This window comes from Photinus pyralis, unplaced genomic scaffold, assembly GCF_008802855.1.
Source record: "Photinus pyralis isolate 1611_PpyrPB1 unplaced genomic scaffold, Ppyr1.3 Ppyr1.4_LG1, whole genome shotgun sequence".
NCBI lineage: Eukaryota > Metazoa > Arthropoda > Insecta > Coleoptera > Lampyridae > Photinus > Photinus pyralis.
In genome coordinates this window covers 8,981,505-9,003,903 of record NW_022170249.1, presented here as the reverse complement: position 1 = coordinate 9,003,903, position 22,399 = coordinate 8,981,505, and the positions used below count along the sequence as shown (strand labels likewise).

Below are 22,399 nucleotides of genomic sequence, written 5' to 3'. Positions count from 1 at the left end.
CTGCTTGTTAGTTGTTACCTTTGTTGTTAAATTATTTTGGCAACCGTCCGCCCCTAGGCCTGTGCCTTATGGTAAATCCAGTCTTGCTTACAACAAATTTGAGGATCGAAAATTGTTATTTCTACATACTAAAGTGATGGAACAGAAATTAGCCTGTTAAAATTTTGCAATTCGCTTTCCTTGTTTCAATTTCTACACTGTACAATATAGTGGATATCTAGTTTTCTGCAGAATGTACAGTTACAAGCCATCCACTCAAATTTCCCGCTCGTTTGACTGTGGCGCTCTCACAATATTAACGTTCTCTTATATAACTTTTTTTGCAAAATTGTAAGTTGCACTATTTATGTGTGGTTATTCATATGCAGGCTGGAGAAATATTATGCTCTAATATTATAACCATTCTCTATGTCCATAGACAAAGCACATTATGTCTTCTAATAATGCAAATATTCTGGGTATAGAGTAAATAACAAAATGCGTAGTTTCTTTATTTAAGAATTACAGATAAATTTGCATATAAAAGTGCATTACATAAGTGGAATACTGCAATAAATGCTTTATCTAGAACAGTGTATTTATTTAAATTTTACAAGAGTGTTAGGCCAACTACCTACTCATCATCGCTAATTACATTAAGTTTATTGATATAGTCGTGCAAGCCCTGCAATCTTTTTTTTACACGCTTTTGATCATCAACAGTACATCCTAAAAGTAGAGATTCGAAATTCTTATCAAGTATGCCTTGCACATTGTGCGAAGAACAGGAATTTAGGTATGCGATGCACTTTGACCTCATTACCTCGGCGTCGATCTTCATGCCAACTACTAACCCATCAATCAAATGGTTAATTTGATGAAGTGCCTCCTCTTGCGGTCGATCTCTTTGTGTATTGATTTGTAGCTCCACAGTGAGGCACCTATTTACTATTCGATCGGCAAAATGTAAAACATCATCACGATCATCTAAAAAATAAATTAGTCATTCATTACAATTGTTTGCGCTAATTACTCTCAGATAGTTCTGCTAACAAGTTAGCATTCTTGACAGAATCCAAAGAAGCCAGCAGGGCATCCCGATCGTCCTCTAATTTAATCGCATCTTTGCGTAATTTCTCAACGTGACCTTCTAATATATCCAGCAGTTCAATCAGTCTTTGCTTGGGAGTTTTAGATTCGCTCGCTAAATTTTCGTCGATTGTAGGTAGGTTAATTGCAAGTTGACTGCAGCCCGGTGCAGCTATAAAATTTAAATTAAAGTGACTGGCGTTTCGAACATAAGTATAACATACTAAACTCTGTTTGACAAGGATCGACGTCCATTTCAGAAAAGTTTGACCGGAAGTTTAAATCACCGAGAGTCACTTGTATTATTTTTTAATTGTTAAAATGATAAGAGGAATTTGCCTGTTTTTTACGAATTATTTAAAAGAAATCGAAGGATTGTGAGGTTATAACCGCAAACAATTTCCTTCCCTACTACATTTCGATCACGAGCCGGACAACTTGTAAGGTCAGCAGTTGATTTTAATGTTATACAGGGTGCTTCATCCGATTTAATCTTGCCACTTTAAACGCTACTAGATTTATAGCACGATACTTTAATTATTATGTTATAATTTTGTAAATCAATACCAAAAAAGTTATGTAACCCAGTAGTTTACAAATAGAAGATTTCATCTAGCTAGGGAAATGGTGCGAGGAACCATCTCTAAAATACTAATGGCATTTCTGCGAATTGAAATGCTGAATTATTGTACACCTTAATGAGCAAGGATATGTTTAAAAGTCACATTTTATTACAGTACTTTCAAGAATTTTAAATGTGATCAGTGCAATTAAGCAAACACCCAATAAAAATAATTTAAGAAATCGTTGCCTACCCCCATAATATTTCCAAAGTTTTAATTGTGAACAGTGCAATTACACAACCAACAATAAGGATAATTTAAAGAATCATCGTCTAACGCAAAACATTTCCAGTCTTTAATTGTGAACATATTGCCATTACAAAACAAAAAATAGGAGAATAAAAGTCTTAAAAATGGATTAATTTATAGTAGTAATTAATCTGTAACAATACTAAAAGCGCATCGAAGTCGGAAGATATGCCAGAAAAACTGAAATCTGCCAATTTCGTTTTTATTTTTATCTGATGTTATTTGAACAGATACAAATAAATAAAGGTAAGAAAGTATCTTCTCCAATGCTCACTATTTAGTGTTTACTGGGATAACATCGCCGCCCTGGGCTTGTTTTTTCAAAATTGCTTTGACGAATCTGCAGCGCACATTTTCTCTAGATACCTATACTTCTCAGAAGAAAGTTTACAAACGGTAATAATAAAAGAAATTGTAGTTTAAACAACCGATCCGCAAAATATGTAGGTAGTGAAAATTTTGGAAATATCGAGGTATTTTTTACCTGATAGAGTTACATCTATAGTTATGTGGAATGGAAGATGCAGAAAAACACAATAATGTTTTTGATGAAAGAATCTTTACGATAGTGTAATAAATAGAATAACAGATGCGAATATTTTTCTTCAGCGTCTTTGTCGCTGTGGAATGTGGTACAGATATTTGCCCCCTTTTTTGGAATTTAAAGTTGCAATGATTACGTCTTGTGCAGCCTTTAATTATACTGCAAGCAAAGAGTAACCATAATACTCTTTGCTGCAAGTGTTCAAAAGGGGGTCAAATATCTCATAGAATTTAATAATTGTTTCATCGCCGTAAACTTACCTATTTATTCACGTGGAGTTTACGGCTTTTAAGATGTTAAGTGAAGTAATTAATTTAGTAAAAAAACGAAATTTCTTTACGTACGTTCTGCCAAAGAGACTCTTTGGTTCTGCCTTCACCTGTATAATGTGTTGCCTAACCATGTTGAAAAATAATGTTCCTCAATTTGTCACTGCTACACCTGCAAACAGGTTGAAATCTAGTATAACATTATTCAACCAAACATAGTGCATGGACCAAGGGCAAGGTATGGACGAACCTACGTGATTATTCTCTTGTCAATGACGTGGTCAATTTATTGAAACGACTTTATAAAGTTAATGCTCTCAGCTAATTTATTTGAGTTCCATTACGCACTTATTTATTATCAGATCGACAGATTTAGATTAGTGTAAAAGTTTGTAATGAAAATATATTTGGTGAGTACACTGTATATAACCGGAAGAAAATTTGGCAACAACGCAAAAAAATTTCAACTGCTAAATTCGGAGGTCAGCAGTCGTCAAGTGTCATCTTTACGTTGCACGTGAATTGTAATTTTGGGTAAAAATTATATTAATAATTACATTTTCTCTTCAAAAATAACGCAACGAATTCGCAGCACTACAAGATGACAGACCTAGACGATTTTTTCGCGAAGAAGGACCGCAAAAAGTCCAAAGGAAAAAAATATGCTACCTCAGAGGAAGTTGCAAAGAAATTAGAAGACAAAGATACCATTAAAAAGGTCGACAAACCACTTAAGAAGGAACGTATACTGGAAGGCGAAGAGGGTGGTGCCCCCTTACACGTAAATATGATTTTTTCTAATTCATTGTGATAACAATTAATGATATAACCCTCATTTTGATTGTGGTTAAGAACTTTACTGGAACTTTCCGATGGCAATTGCTATTAATTTTATTCAGTATAACTTTGTGAAGGCCTTAGTATTGTAATGATTTCTTTTTCTATTTTTTTGGGGTTCATTAAATGTGTAGCCTTGAAATTATTGTCTCTTGTCTTGTCTACTCGATTCAAAATTTTGCTTGAGGTTCAAAATCTATATATGAAGAATGAAGTCACAAATGAAAGCGTTACTTTAAAAGCTGCAGTCGAATCAATAGTGTTACATTTCTGTGTAGTTTAGATGTGCTAACTCGACTTCATTCGCCACAAGTAAAATTGATAGATCGTTATTTTCTGTTTGATGGGTCTGATACACTGAGAACACCAATGTTAATTTCAACCGTATAAGATCCGTTGGAAGTCCAGGACTATTCCTACCTTCAATATGGTAACATAGATAGTTTATTGAATAAATAGAGTTGTGTAGGTATAATTGAAATTTCTTTTCATAATAAATAAATGAAGTGAATGAAAAACATTTGCATAGCTATACACAGAAGACAATAGCAACTAAATCCCTCCCATTTTCCTACCTCCTCTGACACTCCATTCTCGAGATATGATAATATTGTCTTTAATTATACCCGAATTGCACCAAAAAAAATCTACAAAATAATGCAAGGCGAAGTTCAGATCAGCAAAAAACAATGCATTTGTTTTTCCACTTTAACCTTGCTTGATGATTCCAAAGTAATTTATCACATACACACAATACTAGCAATTTATTATTTATGATTAATATACGACCAATCAGCTTGGTGATTGCTTCAAATTCTAACCAATCAGATGATTTTTTAAGTGATTTAAACGCTAGGTAGCTTTTTATCAGCGATAGGAATGCGTAAAATATAAAGTGGTTGTGAAATTTACTGTCTTTTATTAATCTCCCTAAAATACATTCAATCTTGGTTTTAAATCAGGATAATTTTCTTTTTAATTCACTCAAATTTTGTTGGCTCTTGTAAAAAACTCTCGATCAAAAGCATAAGATAAAATCGCACTTTTGATCTCTGGTTTTTTACGTTTTCGTGTAAAAATAAAATTATTTCATTAAAAATCATGCTCAAGTATTTACCCCCGATACATACAGGGTGTTTTTTAAAGATGGGCCATAGAAAGCACATACCTAGCATACATCATAACCGTAGGTGTGACAACAGACAATGTAAAGGTGTTGAGTTATTTAAAATGAGCCATAGGGAAATTTACATTGCGCCAATTGTTCTCAAATCTTGACCTTGCGCTTAGTTATTTCACTGACAGTTCTTGATCTGATTCTTCAAACTGCATCATCGAAGCAGCAACATGTATTCCGTCACTCGAAAAGGTGTTCATGCAGTACAATTTGTATAAGAGTAGCTGAGTGGTATGTGAGCTATTCATTGCCGAGTATCGGGTATTGTTTTGTTCACTGTGGAAAACAATTCGAGTACCGATTGTAATCTTATACGTTTATATGTGATTTGAATACATTTGTTGATTTAGAAACAATTGATGCAATGTAGGTAAATTTCCCTATGGCCCATTTTAAATAACTCAACGCCTTTACATTGTCGTATGGTCAATCTTAAAGAAAACACCCTCTATATAAAAGTTGATAGCTTTGTTTGTTTGCTGGCTATGGTTATAAAAGAACCAGACGGCCAAGAAGAAATTTGTTAAAGCCATTCAATAGTCGCTAATGTACAACTATAATGTTTTATTCAATTTTTTGACTAGATGGCGTTGATATCTCAATTTGCGAAAATCACAATTCTTAGTTTTTGATCAAAATTTTGTGAATCTCTGTAAATAGTTTTAATTTCCATACGGCATGCGATTGAACCCGGTATAGCAAGACTTTCTTTCCCATTTAATCAAAAAATCTTACCGTTTCTGAAATCACCATGTAGTTACTTTTACTAAGGACACCTTTTATGTTATTCGGTACTATATATAATTTTTTGGATGGGTATTTGACGTTATAAATTTCAATTTTAAAAAACAGTTTTTTAGAACCCTTTAGAAAGCTTATATTCTCATGATTTAGTGCACATTTAGGCACGGGTAGAACTCTGTTATAGCATATGTTTATCTTTATTTTGGGCACTCTGTATCATTTTTAGTTTCATCTCAGAATTTGATACTGCAGAGCTTTAAGCTCAATAAATGGCTATTATTAATAAGATCATGTTTAGTTATAATGTGCATTTAAGGAACAAGATGAGTGGCGAGAATTTGAGGAAGAAAAGAAGGACTATACTGGTTTAAAAATTGGCAATTTAAGCATAAATTTGCCAGAGGGAACTCCCGGCAATGCCGAAAATTTCTCGGAACAACAACAAGGCGATGAGAGTGGCAGTGAGGTGGACAGAAAAGCAGGTCCGTGGAAAAAATTGGATTCGGAAACGGCTGAAGTGGAAGTTCAAAAAAAGACTGAGCCCGTTATTCCGGCGCCCGCTCCTATACAACCTTCAACTCCGAACGTATATGTACCGCCCGTTATGAGAAACTCTCAGCAGCAGCAGCACCAGCAACAATTGTCTGCCAGTAGGCTACGGTCAAAAATGGCGCCAGATATTCATAATGAAGAATATTTTCCTAGTTTAACGGGTGCGAAAGGGGAACAAAGAAGGTATCTTTTCACTTCCACCTAATGTAATGTTTGTAAAATGTTTTATGTTTTCAGAAACAAAAATGAAGGTACTTTTGAAGTGGTAGCGCCTAGCAAGGCGAGTTCGCATCGGCAATTGGAACAGAGCAAATTTTCAAATCAAGGACCAAAATTAAGTCTCGGCAATCGCTTCAATACGCTCAGCAACGACAGCTAGTATTACAACGTTCGTTTAGGAAGCATTAACATCTTGTAGTGGCCATGAGGAACAGAACTTCAATTTCTCTTCATTTAGTGGTGTTCATATACTCTTTAATTTTTTCTAAATTAATTCTGTTCGGTAGTAATTGCAGTGGGACTAAGTATGCTGAACTCGTGATTGTGTAGGACGTCTAGATAATTTATAAGCTGGCTTATCTTTAATTAGCATAAAGGACACATTTCGTACACTTTTACATAATTGTGCGTTCAGTAGTATTTTGTTACGTTCTTATATTTATATTTCTATACCTATCCATATTTTTTAAATGAAACTATTTTTTCAATTGGTACATAAAGAAATTGATAAAACGATAATAAAACAATTTTTTTATTTACAACAATTCAGTACACGTTTTATGCTAAAGGAGATCCGCTAATTTAGATTCGTCACTAAAACAATTATAACAAAATTAGTTGTTTGATATCGTACTCTGGATTACGATCATACCTTGGCACGTACTGAAATTGAACTTCACCTTCATTTGTGTAATGATCAAGCATTGGTAGATTTAACAATTTTTGATTAAATTGTTTAATAAAATATATCCATACTTTCATATTCTTTTCACTACCGTCTATGCATTTTACAAAGTGTTCTTCCCGCACATAAAAGGTGGGATGTTCCTCCAATTCGTCCAAATCTTTTAAGATGATGTCGTCAACTTCATAGATTTCTCCTTTGACGTAATGTCCAACACCTAAAAATGCGTATATGTAATTTTTGGCTTTTACCTTTAATGTAGATTTAGCTTAGTTATGAATGGAAGGATCATAAATTAAGTAAAAGATTAGGGTTATTAAAACTAATTGATTACATTAAAACCTGTCTTTATTTTGTACATCCATGTCTAGACTGTGATTTTCCTGTTCTTTTCAAATGTGCTGCTCTAGCTTTGGTCATGCTCATTAAAGGCCAATTCATACTATAGCTAAGGTGACGCTCCGCTCAAAATATTGTAACATGCTATTTCAATAGGAATATTCACATTTGATGGTCAGAACATGTTCATAGAAATACACGCTACAATAATTGACCGGACCCGTGATCTGACCGATAATGTGAATCTCCCATTGCAGGGTGGGTGTCGGTCTCTAATAGTATTATTGTTTAGTCTCATTCTCTTAACTATTTAAGACTATTTTGCAAATTGTGGATGAATGGAGTCGACAAAGGGAATGTAGTAGCCCCCGATATAAGATCCTTCTGATGGTGGAGTCAAAAATCTCGCACGAGAACTTTGACAATTTTTTAAAATAGAAACATTTTTTCTAAATGCGCCATTTTATTCTGAATGCGTAAATAACAAATAAATAAAAAACAGTGGATAATGATCCATAGTGAAAATTGGACGAATTAATTTGAACACTAAGATATAACAGTGTTTGACAATTGATTCGAAGAAGATTCTAAATAAAACTATTGCCTCCAAAACCTACTCTACAGGCGTAATGAAAAATAATTTCTTTCAAAAAATGCCAATTATCTATCGGATATAGGCATAGAATGATATATAAAAGTGGCCCTAAAATTTAAATCTACATTCATTTCTGGCATCAAATAGTATATTTCATTACCAGTCCAGAAAGGAATATTTTCCCGTGGGCGCATGACGTTTCCCGTGTGAGGCGAAGCCGAACACGGGAAGTCATGCAAACACGGGAAAAGCCTTTCTGGACGTGTAATGAACAATATTTTTCATTATACCTCTCCGAAAATAACGGAGAATAATTATTTACATTGAAGTCCAAATCCAATTTGACAACAAATTCTGTTGCTTGTCTTATGACGCTTAAACGCCCATTATCTTCAACATCATCAATAAACGAGGGAATTAATTGTCTCGCCTGCATGCTCCGAAAATTCCGAACACTAAAATAACGTTAGTAAGTAACCATTTTATACTTGCAACTTGATTCAAATATTGCTCCCTTGTTATGCATATAGAACTTTTGGGATGTAGCCGACCATATGACGTTTCAAAAAGGCGATGGTTTTGCACAATTTGCTACCGTTCACGTTTTCTTCAACGGACCAGTTACAAAATTTTTATTTTCCTTTTCCCATCTCTCTTTTGATTTCGCTGGTAATAGTTGGGAACTGGTTTCTGCAGCTTCTCTTAATATATCTATTAGCGGGAATTTCGACTTCACCAAAATCAATTTTTAACACAATGGTAAAAAATCGGTTGACAATTATTATAACTGTCAAAGTCAAGTCGCGGTATGCATGGCAACGCATGGGATAGGGATAGCTATGGCAAACTTGATTTTTCGTAGCGCGCCGGAAAAAGTTTTCCAGTGCGCTCGCACGGGAAAACCCTACTTTCGGTGCGCTTGGGATACATGAAAAGACAATACTTTCGGAGAGGTATAATGAAAAATAGCTTTTGACGTTTTATGATTGATTATGATTGCCTTTGAAAAATCGCAGCAGCCTTGGAAACTTTTTCAAGAGTTTCGGCCGGTCATTCAAAAAATTCCTTAGATTTTAAGGATAAAAAACTCATCTTGAACGGTTTACCGTTTAAGTGATGATAAGTATTTAATGGACCTTCAAATTTTAAGAGAAAAATTGACAAAGCACAGATTTTCTCTTATATATATGAATACTACTAAGCTTTCAAAGGCCAAGATGGCGCCATTTCCGGTAGTAATGGAAGCGGCGGAGCCATCTTAGCATTATTTTATTTCAATTCGTATTGGTCGATTATGGCTGTGATTGTGAACCAAATTTCAAGTTTCTATTTCAACTGCAAGTTTGAAAACTAACGAACGGGCTTGCATGTATAGGCTTTGCTCTGTTATAAAAAAACTGTTAAGTACTCGGTTTTCGCTTCGAGATTAGGGCTAGTGGGTTGTTACAACATAGCAAGGTGTTGTTGGTTGTTACCCTTCCGCCTTCCCCTCAGGAGTTAGTCATCATTTTGAATAAGATACTGGAAAAAATTCAACATTGTATATACATGAATTTTGTCAACGAATCGGCATAAAATGTAGGTACTCCAGCTAAAATTTGTGCTTTTCCAATGTACGATGTAGGTCGTCATATTGGAGAAGATAGTAGGCAAAAACTGCGTCGATGAGCTCGAATGAAATTTTGGTCTCTTAACAAGATACTAGACAAAAATTCCATTGATTCACCTATTTTGTCTACAGTAAATGACAAAATGCACTGCCTCGATGGGCGCAAACAAAATTTTGCCCTCCTTGGTCATTATTTTGGAAAAGATACTGAACAAAACTACATTTGTTGACCAATTTATTTGAGAAAACCGCCCAAATCGATGGACCCAAACAAAATTTGGAGCTCTTCAGATGTTGGTCATTGTTTTGAATTAGATAGTGAACAAAAACTTCATCTATTCTATTCGCTTTGGTTTGGAGAACGGTAAAACGCACCATACTGATGTGCGCGAACAATATATGTTTTACGCTCCCCCTACCTTGGTCGTGACTTCGCGCAATAGCAATATAATTTGTGCAGAAACTTTGTTTACTCACCAATTACGCAAGGAAAATGGTAAGATGACCAACATATTAGTTTGAACACCTCTGTTAGATAATTGGTATACATATCATATATCTCCCATGTCGGCCTCAACTCAATTGTTGGTTGTTGCCCTGCTCTAATGTACGTCGTGACTCGTGATCTAGATATTGCATTTAAAAAAATGCTGTGGCTAGCGCAGACACCACCCGCACATTTGCGTATGCGCGATTCTGCCCTTTTGTGTCTAAGAATATGTGTACCAAATTTGGTTCCAATTAGTTCAGCCGTTTAGTCGGAAATCAGATCGAGATTTTGTGTGATTGGCATTCCTAGACAGGCTTTATGGTTCAGTGGTAGAGCATTGGACTGTAAATCCGGAGGTTGGGTGTTCGAACCTGGGTCGAGGTGAATTTTTCATCTGTGGCAGATATGGAAATTACCTTAGACCAGTTTCGAAACCTAATTCGTAAGGTAAATACCGGAGTAGTATAGAACAACTTAAGACCTTCTGCAGAGGCACCTCTAAAAAGCATTATGGGGGTCGCTCTGTAATTGGGCGCAAGCCTGTTGAGGGCCCAGAACAAGAGAGGGATAATAAATAAATAAATTCCTGGCGCCTGGTGATTCAAAACGTGTATTCCCGAAAAAAAAGTGGGAGGGTCATTGTTCACCCCCATTGCAATATACCTCCCTTACTAACGTGCGGGTGGTAAAAAATGTGCTATTGTGAGCGTTTGCCTTAAATTCATTTTCTTGCATTATTAGGAAGATTACAGATAAAAATGTACTCTTTTATCAAGTCTGTACAAAGTGAATAACCCTCCCAAATATATAGGTACGTAAATAATTATATAAATCAAAGCAAAATTTGTATTACATAACTAAGCATCCTCAAATTTTTAGATTTACTATACCACTTTCTTTGCCAGTTACAAAATGATTGAGTGAACAGAATGGGGGTTTACAGTATAGTTGAATTCCGCAGTTTTAATTTAATAAGCGTGTACCTGAAACCATAAAACATTTTTTTGGACAGTAAAAGTTTATTTAAAAATAGAGGCTGATTAGCAAAAAAATAATGAACATGTGCGGTTTTAAAGGTTTATTCAAAACGATATGATTGTGGCGGGCTCTGTGACGTAATAAGCCCGACCAATCAGCTCCTAGAACCATTCTGATGACATAACGACTTGGCAATATTGCAGGAGAATGGCATTTATAACTTGCGTCATCTGTCACAGGCACTTGTCACTTTCGTGCTAGATGCAGTTAAACATCCCTCTCAAAACGTCAAATGTGACAAACGTCAGACCCTCGCGTAAGGTTGCCAGCTCACTTCTACGTGATTGGTTGTAGGTTTGTGACGTATTTAGTCTGAAGCGTTTCAAATTCGGACTAAAAACACAGCTTTTCAATAATTTATTTTGGGTTTAGTTTACTCGCAAATAAACATTGAGGACACAAGGGTCTTTTTATTTTTAATGTACTTTGTGGATCAGAAATAAAAAATGAAGGCGGGATGACCCCATTGTAATCTTTTATAGGAGATGATATAGTCACTCCATTTTCCAAAGCTTGGTTAACAATATTTTCATTGTGCTTATAGCTTGATTATTATAAGCCCAGTTTAATTTTTAAACAATCATATCCAAGGATACAATTTAATGTTTGATCTATATAAGCAGAGTGCCAAGAGCTCATCAATTCGATATTTCCTAAATCCACACTAGGTTGCTTCAGTATTCTAGGTATTTTTTACATTCTGTCTAGGTATAGGTAGTAAATTTTAAGTCTTGCCCTGGCTTGCTCTTTTTAACATGTTTGAATTAGTCTAGAGTTTTGAATAACTCTCAAAACAAGTAAGTATAGCTCAGGGTTGCCAGATTGCGTATGGCCGTCTGCCGGAAACATAAATCTACATACATTGCGAACAACCCCCCCCCCTCCCGCCCTCAATGGTTTTTAATCCCACCAGTAACAACTTGTCCAAATTTAGGAATTTTTTTATTGGTATAAGTCTAAGTAGACAAATAAAACAAACTATACTTTCTTCATTCTTGCAATATAAGTAATAGAAGGGTAAATACAGTGCACTTAATTTAATAAATGAAACATAAACATCAACATCGCAAAGAAATAGTCAAACCGGACTACTAACTCCAAAATCGCAACGCAATGGTGTTGATTCGACAGGAATCACACACTCGCAGACCGACAGGCGGCAGACGAGTAGAATTTCAGCGCTCATTACGTGGTAACATTTCCTTTTGAAAGCAAGATCTCTACGAAAGTTTTTATTTGTGATTTTGTCATATTTAAAAATTAAGGTGTTATTAGGTGCTTAAAAAGGAAGCGTTTGACCTATTTGAAAAGTATTAAATTGAAATTTATTGTTCTGCCGGAGTTATAGTCGCGCCTGCCGGTGGCCGGAGAGCACGATGTAAAACCTGAGACTCCGGCTGAATGCCTGACATCTGGCAACCCTGGTATAGCTGTATAGTAAAAAGAATGAAAACAATGTAGATACATTACTTATACCTAATAACTTCGATGCAATAAAATAATGTAAATGTTGTTCTACGAATCGAATCCACTATTTGATCCTGATGAACCAGGTAGGTTGATGTATATATAGTCAAACAGTTAATCGCAATACACATATTTCACAAGTACAGAACAATTCAATAGTTCTAAATTACCTACCTAATTATACTTGCATCACCAGTATACTGAGGTATGATATTCAACCGGATTAACTGGATTGATAACTTGGTTGGTACATTTGACAATGGTTACCATCAGTTATTTCGATGGTAATTTACTTACACCAACTCGGTTGAATTGTCATAAAACCCTATAAGGAGACAAAATGACATATCCACATATCCCACCTGCACTATGTAGAAGGAACGGAACATTGTACCTCGTTGCAATAATCAATGGATACTTCTCTATCGTTTGTGCATTACATATAAAATTGGAGTGGCCAGCTTCATTCTTATAAAACCAATGATGATTGGGTTCATTTGTCTTTAATGTACCATAAACAAAAACGTAGTGCCGTGAAGAAGCCATCTGGTTAGTAAAATTCTGTTCCACAGCAAAGGCTCTACAAAAGAAATTCCCTTACAAAGTGTGACATTATTTGGAGTATACCTTTTGAAACAATCTTCACAGAGAAAAAGAATAATTATATAATTTAAATTTTTATTAATCATAGAAATAACTTTTTATTCCTTTTAAGGTTAAATATAATATGGCGGGAAATTTAAATCTTTATTTAAAGCCTGATCCAATCCTTACAAGAGAGGACTTCTTCTGTTTGCTTGATTTACTGTTGTTCGATAAGGAGGAAAATCGGCCCAATTCGGTCGTCAGACAATTCAAGTAGTTGGATTCTTCACAGTCATTCTGCGCGGAAGTGCCTTGGATTACAATACAGCTTAATCCTCCATTTCCTTGTGTGTGTTCCTGTTGATAGGACACTACTTGCCTTATTTTATCGAGTGATGCGATCGTGACTGTATTATCTGCAATATCAAAATGTATGAGACTTTAAAGTGTACAAGGAAGCAGACAGAGCTGGGTCGAGCGTTCTAAAAAACCGCTCGAGCGACGAGCACTCTTATTTTCTTAAAAATGCTCCCGAGCATCGGTTGTTTTGCAAAGCGAAACCGCTTGTGAGTTCCGAGCACTCCTAAAAGTGCTCGAGCGGTTTATCGTGAGCGCTCGGGAGAAGTGCTCGTGAGCGGAAAAAACGCTCAAGAGCGGAAAAAGCGCTCGTCGGTAGAAAAAAAGCGCTCGAGCGCCGAGCACTTTAAGTAAACGCTCGAGTATCGAGCACCAAGCGGTCGCTCCGAAAAGTGCTCGCAAGCGCTTTTACGAGCAATACCCAGCTCTGGAAGCAGAGCCGAGCGTTGCGGTACAGCGCAGCAAATTTTAAACGCGTCAGGAAGCATTGGAACTGGCGGACTGCTTAAAACGTGCGGTTCTGTATGTTGACAAGTGAAAATCGAGAAAGCGTAGCAGATCGAGGCGGTGCGAGCTAGGGGGACTTCAAATTATTGTAATTACATTAAGGGGGGATTAACCTAAGTAAGAAATAAAGATAGAATGAGGACGGCAATGCTAAATAAGTTTAGTGGGAGTTAACATTTGGAAGTATCTACATATTGAGGAAAGTCAAATAACGAAGTGAATTTTGGGCATTCTTTTACATGCACCAACATCTGATTCACGCAAAGTAAATTGTGTCATTTTGTTCTCGCGCATCCTTACCCATTGGCGTTCTATGTTGTGTTTTGTATGCAGCATTTTACATTTTTGTGAGTTTCAATCTTTGTTTCTGAAATTGAGTTGATTTAACCTTAATGCAGAATCACACATTTGATACCGTTATCCTTTTGTTTGTAATCGTTTATGTTTTTGGTGTAATGCGTGCTTAATTTATGTTTTGATTACATGGTCTTGTCTTGTCTGCAAGGTTTTTCTCCGTCGTACTCTTTTTACCCTTGGCAGATTACTTTTGCGAGAGTACGGCACCGTTTGTCTTTGCCTGCTTTGCTTACATTAATGTACTTACATCAACTAAATTTCCGGGCTTTCACAATTTCAGCGTTTTATTTTACGTTCCTTCCCTAGTCTACTTCAGGTCATAGCGTTGTTTACAACTATAACTAACGTAAAGGCAGGGCGCGTTAGATGTTTGATCACGTGCCATTTTTCAAATTGTTTAGTTTTGGAGGGTATAGTCATTCGAGTGGCCTTTTTTAATCGTTACCGGGTTGACTTTATTGCCCTGTTTTTGTAGTGTGAAGTTAACATAGAACACTATAGACTAGGGATAGTTTTTTTAAGTGTTAAGACATATCTTCCAGTTTAGTATTAAATAGAGAGTGCGGTATTTTTTGTGCATCGAAATAATTAGAGAAGTTTCATAACTTTTTCATTGCCACGCCAAGTCGAGCACAATTGTTTTTTTTCAATTTCATTCAAATTTTAAAGATACCTAAAAGATACCAAATTTCTTCAAGATCAAAATTTATGAATTTTGAAAAATTTTACAAAATCTAAAAGGGCATACTTACCCTAAAACATGAGCAAATATGTTAAATCCTCCAATGTGTTATGGTTACTGATACAAAAAAGCTAAAGAAGAAATGACAATTTATTCTTTATTGGAACTTGTGAAGACGTACCAAATTTTTGAGATAATTAATAAAACTGTCGTAACCTGTAGGTATATATGTAATCCTACGTTTTCTGAACAACCATACTCTAATTTGCTTACATGATATATTTAAATGTGCAAGTGCCAAATTTCCAGTGCACCAAATTTCTTGTCCTTCACTATATGTGTCTTTCACAAATGGATGCGGATCCAGTTTTATAGATACTTCGGAAGCACTCCAAGCCAACTTTTCAGTACTCAATGATAATCTTTTTGTTTGTGACAGTTTCGACTCTTTCTTTCCCGATGAAGGTAACGAGTGAGCTGAAACTTTCACATATAAATTATTGTTATAAGCCCAGTTAAGTCGCATGGTTACATGGAAATAATTATAACACATGACTAAGGGTCAATTATTTAAATTGCCAAACGCTTGGTAGGTACTGGACAACTTTTTACTCTATGGTATGGTACTGGGCTGGGACTGTCCATTAATACTATATAGCTTATTCTCATTTACCTCTTACCCTGCACGGCATTTACCTCTGCTTATTTTTTTATGTATCTCTTTTTCAGGTTTCAACGTTTCGGAACAGGATTTCTGAAATAGGCTACTGGAACTTTGTCCATTTCCTTCATGTGGTTCGCTCTAAAAACCGCACAAACTTAATGTAAGAACTATGTTATGTTCTTCAAACTACAGAGGTTACTCCAATAGCGAGATTTGTATAGTTATACCCTAATCTATTGGTTCATTTTAAATTTCCCGCAAGTAGACGACGTCACACTTTATGTGCTTCGATTGGTCAATTTCAAATGAGTTCAAATGCTGATTTACCGTTTTAGCTTTATCCCTTAAATAATTTAGTACTCCTCGCCTTCTTATAACACATTCGTCCGGTGTAAGAATAAACTTCCCTAATATATTAACCACCGAGTGTACACCAGCGTCTGTGATCCAATTATCAGCTAAATTTAAAGACAATAAAGTTCGGTTGACACGCAACACTTCAGATAGAAACTCAGCACCCGTGTCAGATATAAAATTGCTAGACAGATCGATAGCGCGCAGGGGGTGATCGTATGGCAGTTTCAGTTGGTTTGCTATCAGTTTCGTGCCTCTGTCATTAATTTGACAAAATCTTGCTGATAAATAGAGTAAATGCGTATCTTTGATTAATATGTAGAAATTTTGAAATGGATTTGGGTTTCCATTCACGCTTAGAGTCTGAATGTTAGGGTAACTTTGCACGATAGTTTTGACGGTTCTAATATCAGTATTCTTCAAACCACAATACTCCAATCTTTAAATAAAGGATGTTAATCAAGAGTTGGTATTCTTGCGAGCTTACTTTAATGTCCGGAGCACATCGAACCCGTGCAAAATTTTCCTTAGGGATATTAAAAGTCCTCTATTTACAATCACATTTTTGAAAATTATGCAGTTTAAAACGGCTTGCAACTCGTTAAATATTAACATTATCTCGGGTTCGTCTACTTTTACTTGCACCTTCTTTTCTGAGGAATTCAAATTTTTACTACTGGAACGTAAACCGGATATTACCGTAACTAGAGAAAATCCCAATTGGTTGTTCGGCGATTAAAAGTTTAAGTTTTGGGAAATTTGTGCCACAAAATTGTTTCCAATATGGTTTTAATGATTCTTCAAAATTCAGTTCCGAGATAAATTGCTTTTTTTCTTTGATGAGTGAAGATCGTTCTTTTCGAACCGAATGTGAGTTGCTCTTCGATGAACTTTTGTGTAGCAAAGATTTTTTAGACATTTTGAATGTTAACTGTCAAACTAACAGTAAAATCTAGAAGTTCGAAAGTTGATATACGCTTACAATTCTGATTTTTTTGTACAAATATTCCTTGGAACCTTGGGTCATACCAAAGAGTGGGTACTCTTTGGTCATACAGACGGTTTAGACTTGGGACTCTATAATTTGTTTTGAATAATCACCCCGCCTAGTTATGCCGGCGTCATGCGAAGGAGTTCATTTTGGACCTTTGAGTCAGTCTTGTTTAAATTATAGCTGTAATTGGCCTTTTTATACTCGAAATGAAAAAGCTTAGACCATATTAGATGGAATATACAGTGATATTCATGTAGAAGTAGACATAGGTATTTCCTATGTCTACTTTTACATGATAAAGTCTTCTAAGGACGCCTAACTTTATGCAACCAAAGTAACTACCTACAACAAATGAGGATCTGCCTGTCATATTAATTAATTTGAATATTATCCTTATTCTAATTTCGGTTCGTGTGCGATGTATTCAACTAAAGAAAAAGTTGATATTTCCAATTGGTATAGTGCCGGTAACAGTTAAAGGAGCTTAAGGGTGGAATTCATAGATATTACTTAAGTTAGACTCACACTTCACTAATTGCACACTTAGTTTAGTAACGCGTATTGTAGATCTCCGAGTAGTTTTTAACTTTGCGTAGTTGTTTTTTTACCTAACTGTCATTTCAATTAGTTTGTTTTGAAGTCCAAAACCGAAATTTATTTTTTGTACTCATTGAATGGAAAGATAATGTTTCCAAGCATCCTCGATGCACGGGAAAACGACTTTCCCGCATCGCGGTGTTTTTTAGTTTCCGCTGGAGAGAAGGGGTTATGCGCGTTCTTCGGTTGGTAGTACTTATTGAAGTCAACGAACGTCATGTCATGGTTAACTGTCATCTGCTGTAAAATCAATTAAACCGTTGGTTGAGGGTATTTAGTGCGATTAATCGGAAACAGACGTACACTAAGTTTTACGTAAATATATAAACAAGAACTTATAACGCAATCAAATTATTTTTCAGAATTGGAACTCAAGAAAAAGTAAAATTTATTGTTAAAACGTCTTAAAATGTGACCAGTGATATTCTGCAACTATTCGCATATGCAGTTTAAGAAAGCAAACATATTACAACGTAGTTGAGAAGGTTAGCGTCGAAAATCCAGCGTCGGAAATCCACAGTATTGCGTATTACCAAACTAACCTAGCAAATCTCATTGAATTAAATATTTTTCGTTAAAACAAAATATTAATGGTGGCGTATCACAGTGACTTTAGATATGATTAAGGACCCATGAGGCCATCTAAATCCGAAATCCACACGTTTTTTATTCATAAATAAGAAAGTTATTAAGTACGCGAAGATCGCGAAATCAGATTACTATATTACGGACGCTCGGAAAATCCGGTGGCATTTCAAACTAGTGGTGGCGTATCCAATGTGACTTTAGATTATGATTAAGGACCATGAGCATCTAAATCCGAAATCCACACGTTTTTTTTCATAAATAAGAAAGTTATTAAGTACGGAAGATCGCGAATTTTGTCATTCTACCTGCGCGTGTGCACTATTCTATTTCATTTTCATGGAATGAAGTTTTCAGCCGTTAAAATGAGAAGAAGCGACTGCGTGATCACCATGAAAGCTCTCAACACAATGAAAGTGCGCGATGAAAACCGTCTGGTGGATCCGTTAATACTGTTTAAAAGGATTTCAATTTTGAAGAAAAGTGACGCTCAACTGAAGAAATACCTGGAGTATGAATTGGCACCATACCCCTACTTGGCGCTGTTTGACGAGAAAGGGATGCGAAAATGTGTCAAATCTACACTCTATAAAATCTTCTCAGAGAGTGATTTGACTCAATATGATAAAACTAAGTCAACTTACGTTATTGATGGTGGCTTCCTGCTTCGTAAAATTCTGTGGGAGCGAGGGGAGACATACAAGGTAACATGTCAGAAGTACGTCTCATACGTTGAGCGTCGCCTACTGCCGCTGCATTCAGTCTCCACGCCTACCGATGCTTTCATCAGGTGCAAAAATGGAGAGGAAACAGAATGTTGATGAAATTTCTTAAATTAACGTTCAAATCGGCTATCCTATGGTACAATAAGTGAGAAGTACGTCTTTCATCAATTTAGGCGTCCATACAACCATAAGTACAAAAAATCATCAAAGAACTCAATATTAGACTACTCAAACGAACGCTGTAGGCTATCGGTTAGGCCTGGACTAACTTGCAAGTAAGCTATCGTGTAGGAAATTTTACGAGGAACATTTTTTTTTCAAAAGTTTTTCTCTAAGCCTGCTACATTTCGAGATATTAACGAAAAACTGATTTTGGGGGGCAAAAACGTGCCACAGCTCGATGAGCGGCGCAGTTGGGGGTCTGGACTTTTAGTACGTTATTCGAGACACCTAACCTGAGACATTTCAACAAAATCCAGCTTTCCCCCCCAAAATGTTTAGACCGATGCACTTACCGCCTGTACTATTGTGGGAAAACCGAGAAATTATGGAAATTAGGTACTTATAAATTAGCATTTTATCAGAAATCACTCATGCCGTGAAATTATTGAAACAAAAAATTCGTTCGTGCAGCGTATTTTTACGCAAATGATACATTCTAATTGACTTAATTTCTACGATTTCCCAAATTCAAAAATAATAAATGAGGACATGAACAAACGCAGAATTTGAAAGCTACAAGAAACCTATTTACAACTTTGCTGCAAAATAATTAGGGGATAAAATATTTCAATATAAAGAAATTAACATTGAAATCCCCGAGGAAATCCCTATGGTGCGTAAACCAATTCTACACCCTGTATACGTCACCACTAGTTTGAAAATGCCATCGGATTTTCCAAGCGTCCGTAATATAGTAATCTGATTTCACGATATTTCGTACTTAATAGCTTTCTTATTTATGAATAAAAAGGTGTGGATTTCGGATTTAGATGGCCTCATGCGTCCTTAATCATAATCTAAAGTCACATGTGATACGCCACCACTAGTTGAAAATGCACCGGATTTTCCGAGCGTCCGTAATATAGTAATCTGATTCGCGATCTTCCGTACTTAATAACTTTCTTATTATTGAATAAAAAGTTGTGGATTCGGATTTTAGATGGCCTCATGGGTCCTTAATCATAATCTAAAGTCACATGACTGATACGCCACCACTAGTTTGAAAATGCCACCGGATTTTCCGAGCGTCCGTAATATAGTAATCTGATTTCGCGATATTTCGTACTTAATAACTTTCTTATTTATGAATAAAAAAAGTGTGGATTTCGGATTTAGATGGCCTCATGGGTCCTTAATCATAATCTAACGTCACATGTGATACGCCACCACTAGTTTGAAAATGCCACCGGATTTTCCGAGCGTCCGTAATATAGTAATCTGATTTCGCGATATTTCGTACTTAATAACTTTCTTATTTATGAATAAAAAAAGTGTGGATTTCGGATTTAGATGGCCTCATGGGTCCTTAATCATAATCTAACGTCACATGTGATACGCCACCACTAGTTTGAAAATGCCACCGGATTTTCCGAGCGTCCGTAATATAGTAATCTGATTTCGCGATATTTCGTACTTAATAACTTTCTTATTTATGAATAAAAAAAGTGTGGATTTCGGATTTAGATGGCCTCATGGGTCCTTAATCATAATCTAACGTCACAAGTGATACGCCACCACTAGTTTGAAAATGCCACCGGATTTTCCGAGCGTCCGTAATATAGTAATCTGATTTCGCGATCTTCCGTACTTAATAACTTTCTTATTTATGAATAAAAAAAGTGTGGATTTCGGATTTAGATGGCCTCATGGGTCCTTAATCATAATCTAACGTCACATGTGATACGCCAGTCGCCACCATTATATTTTGTTTAATGAAAAATATAATTCAATGAGAATTGCTTAGGTTAGTTTTGGTTCATACGCATAGTCTGGATTTCCGACGCTGGGAGTTATTTACGCAACTCAAGATATTCAGTGCAAACGATGCAATGCCGTGACCAGTAGTAGCACTCATTGCAAAGGCAAAATATGTATTAACCAAAGATGTGGAAGTTTTAAATGTGACCAGTGCATTATTAAAAGTGGGTAGTTACAAAATTATGTTACCAACCAAACATATGATTGTGTTACCAACTCATGATTAAAAAAAAGCTAATTTACAAAACTTTATTAATTTTGACCTTTTTTTACGCAATTCGTTACAAAAAATATTGTACCTAACTCTTTCGGAAAGAATTTTCCCGCATTCGCACTAAATGCAGCACTCCCTACGGTCGTGCTGCAAACAAAGTGCTCATGCGGGAAAATTAACTTACCGAACTTGTTAGGTAAATAACTATAACCTACGGGGAGTAAATTAAGCCGCATTTTGCCAACACTCCGCCCACTATAAAATAAAGGCAATATAAATCACAGGAGAAAGCTTCGACGGTCTGAAAAATTTTCCAGAATTACCCTTTAATACAGTATGCAGCACAATTGTTTAATGGGATTCGTAACCTTTGAAGTTTGAATGGTGAGGAATTGACTTTAAACGTCGACCAACCTTTGAACTTTGAACGGTGATTGTAGTTTTAGTAGTCTGACTTTGTAGTAAGTGTGAGTGTGCGCATGCGCTGGCACTATCTTGACGCGCACAACCTTAATCGATTGTAGTAGACCAGTCAGTCTTGTCGCAGTCATGGCGAATGTACAAGCAAAACGCTGAGTGTTATGCTGAATGTGCGTGATTCTTATGCTATGACGTTTTCGCCCGGTGTATGGGCATGCAAATGTGACCCCTCCTGGCACGAAGGTCGATATCGCTTAGTTCTTTGTTGTGTCACAGAGGGAGCCGACATAGAAACCTATTAAAATATGTACATTTTCTCTATCTTTTAATGAAAACATGAAACTATATTGCAGCCTTAATTATTAATGTTTATAATCGGAGTCCATTTTTTTTTATGGCCCTATAGAGGGTATTATACATATACATATTGCGTAATTTATGCAGTGGATATTTTCAATAATTTTTATTTATTTTTCAATGTCTTAGCTGTTTCAATAATATGTTTAAAACTGGCTACTTATTTCACAGTAGGTATATGCGGAATACAATCTCGCCTTTAATGTAGTCTCTGTCATGTAATTAAGACGTTAAAGTATCACACATTCTGTTGCAAGTTGGATTCATCGATTATATTTTATAGCTTTTGTAAAATTCCTAGAAATAAATGCAATCATTTTGCAAACTGACTAATATAAGTTCCAAGTACTCCGTCTGGCTTATTTTTATTGACTTCAATCCCTAACTAAGTATAAAATTGTTAAAGCCTGCGTAGCTCACCTGGTTATTATACGCGCCAGCGTCCTATTTCAGGTATCGTAGATTCCAATCCCAAAGCCAATACAAAAAATGTTCTCCAGTCATGACCGATGACGC

The 22,399-nt window shown here is 35.8% G+C and overlaps 3 protein-coding genes and 1 long non-coding RNA gene across 8 annotated transcripts; 1 reads left to right on the top strand and 3 right to left on the bottom strand.

The window, feature by feature from the left end:
- Positions 1-452: 452 nt before the first annotated feature.
- On the bottom strand, positions 453-1,513 carry LOC116171454 (BAG family molecular chaperone regulator 2). Its single transcript, XM_031488315.1, has 3 exons — positions 1,293-1,513; positions 1,013-1,240; positions 453-966 (listed from the first exon to the last, which is right to left on the bottom strand). Exons 1-3 carry the CDS (start codon positions 1,321-1,323, stop codon positions 614-616), a joined length of 612 nt encoding a protein of 203 aa, XP_031344175.1. The 5' UTR covers positions 1,324-1,513; the 3' UTR covers positions 453-613.
- A 1,618-nt stretch (positions 1,514-3,131) lies between these two features.
- Positions 3,132-7,041, top strand: LOC116171440 (protein CDV3 homolog). Its single transcript, XM_031488296.1, has 4 exons — positions 3,132-3,287; positions 3,346-3,534; positions 5,828-6,246; positions 6,301-7,041. Exons 2-4 carry the CDS (start codon positions 3,355-3,357, stop codon positions 6,440-6,442), a joined length of 741 nt encoding a protein of 246 aa, XP_031344156.1. The 5' UTR covers positions 3,132-3,287; positions 3,346-3,354; the 3' UTR covers positions 6,443-7,041.
- Positions 6,801-22,246, bottom strand: LOC116171417 (putative gamma-glutamylcyclotransferase CG2811). Of its 5 annotated transcripts, XM_031488276.1 has the most exons (8): positions 16,711-17,243; positions 16,499-16,664; positions 15,985-16,450; positions 15,690-15,795; positions 15,267-15,470; positions 13,133-13,506; positions 12,868-13,085; positions 6,801-7,184 (listed from the first exon to the last, which is right to left on the bottom strand). In XM_031488276.1, exons 6-8 carry the CDS (start codon positions 13,192-13,194, stop codon positions 6,886-6,888), a joined length of 579 nt encoding a protein of 192 aa, XP_031344136.1. In that variant the 5' UTR covers positions 13,195-13,506; positions 15,267-15,470; positions 15,690-15,795; positions 15,985-16,450; positions 16,499-16,664; positions 16,711-17,243; the 3' UTR covers positions 6,801-6,885. The 5 variants fall into 5 exon arrangements, 4 of the variants coding, with proteins under 4 accessions (XP_031344136.1, XP_031344144.1, XP_031344114.1 ...); XM_031488284.1 differs by lacking the exons at positions 15,985-16,450; positions 16,499-16,664; positions 16,711-17,243 and adding an exon at positions 21,521-22,246; XM_031488254.1 differs by lacking the exons at positions 6,801-7,184; positions 12,868-13,085 and having other exon boundaries at positions 13,193-13,506; positions 16,711-17,259.
- On the bottom strand, positions 11,973-12,673 carry LOC116171449. Its single transcript, XR_004145449.1, has 2 exons — positions 12,515-12,673; positions 11,973-12,468 (listed from the first exon to the last, which is right to left on the bottom strand). It is a non-coding gene; the product is annotated as an uncharacterized LOC116171449 (long non-coding RNA).
- Positions 22,247-22,399: the final 153 nt, after the last annotated feature.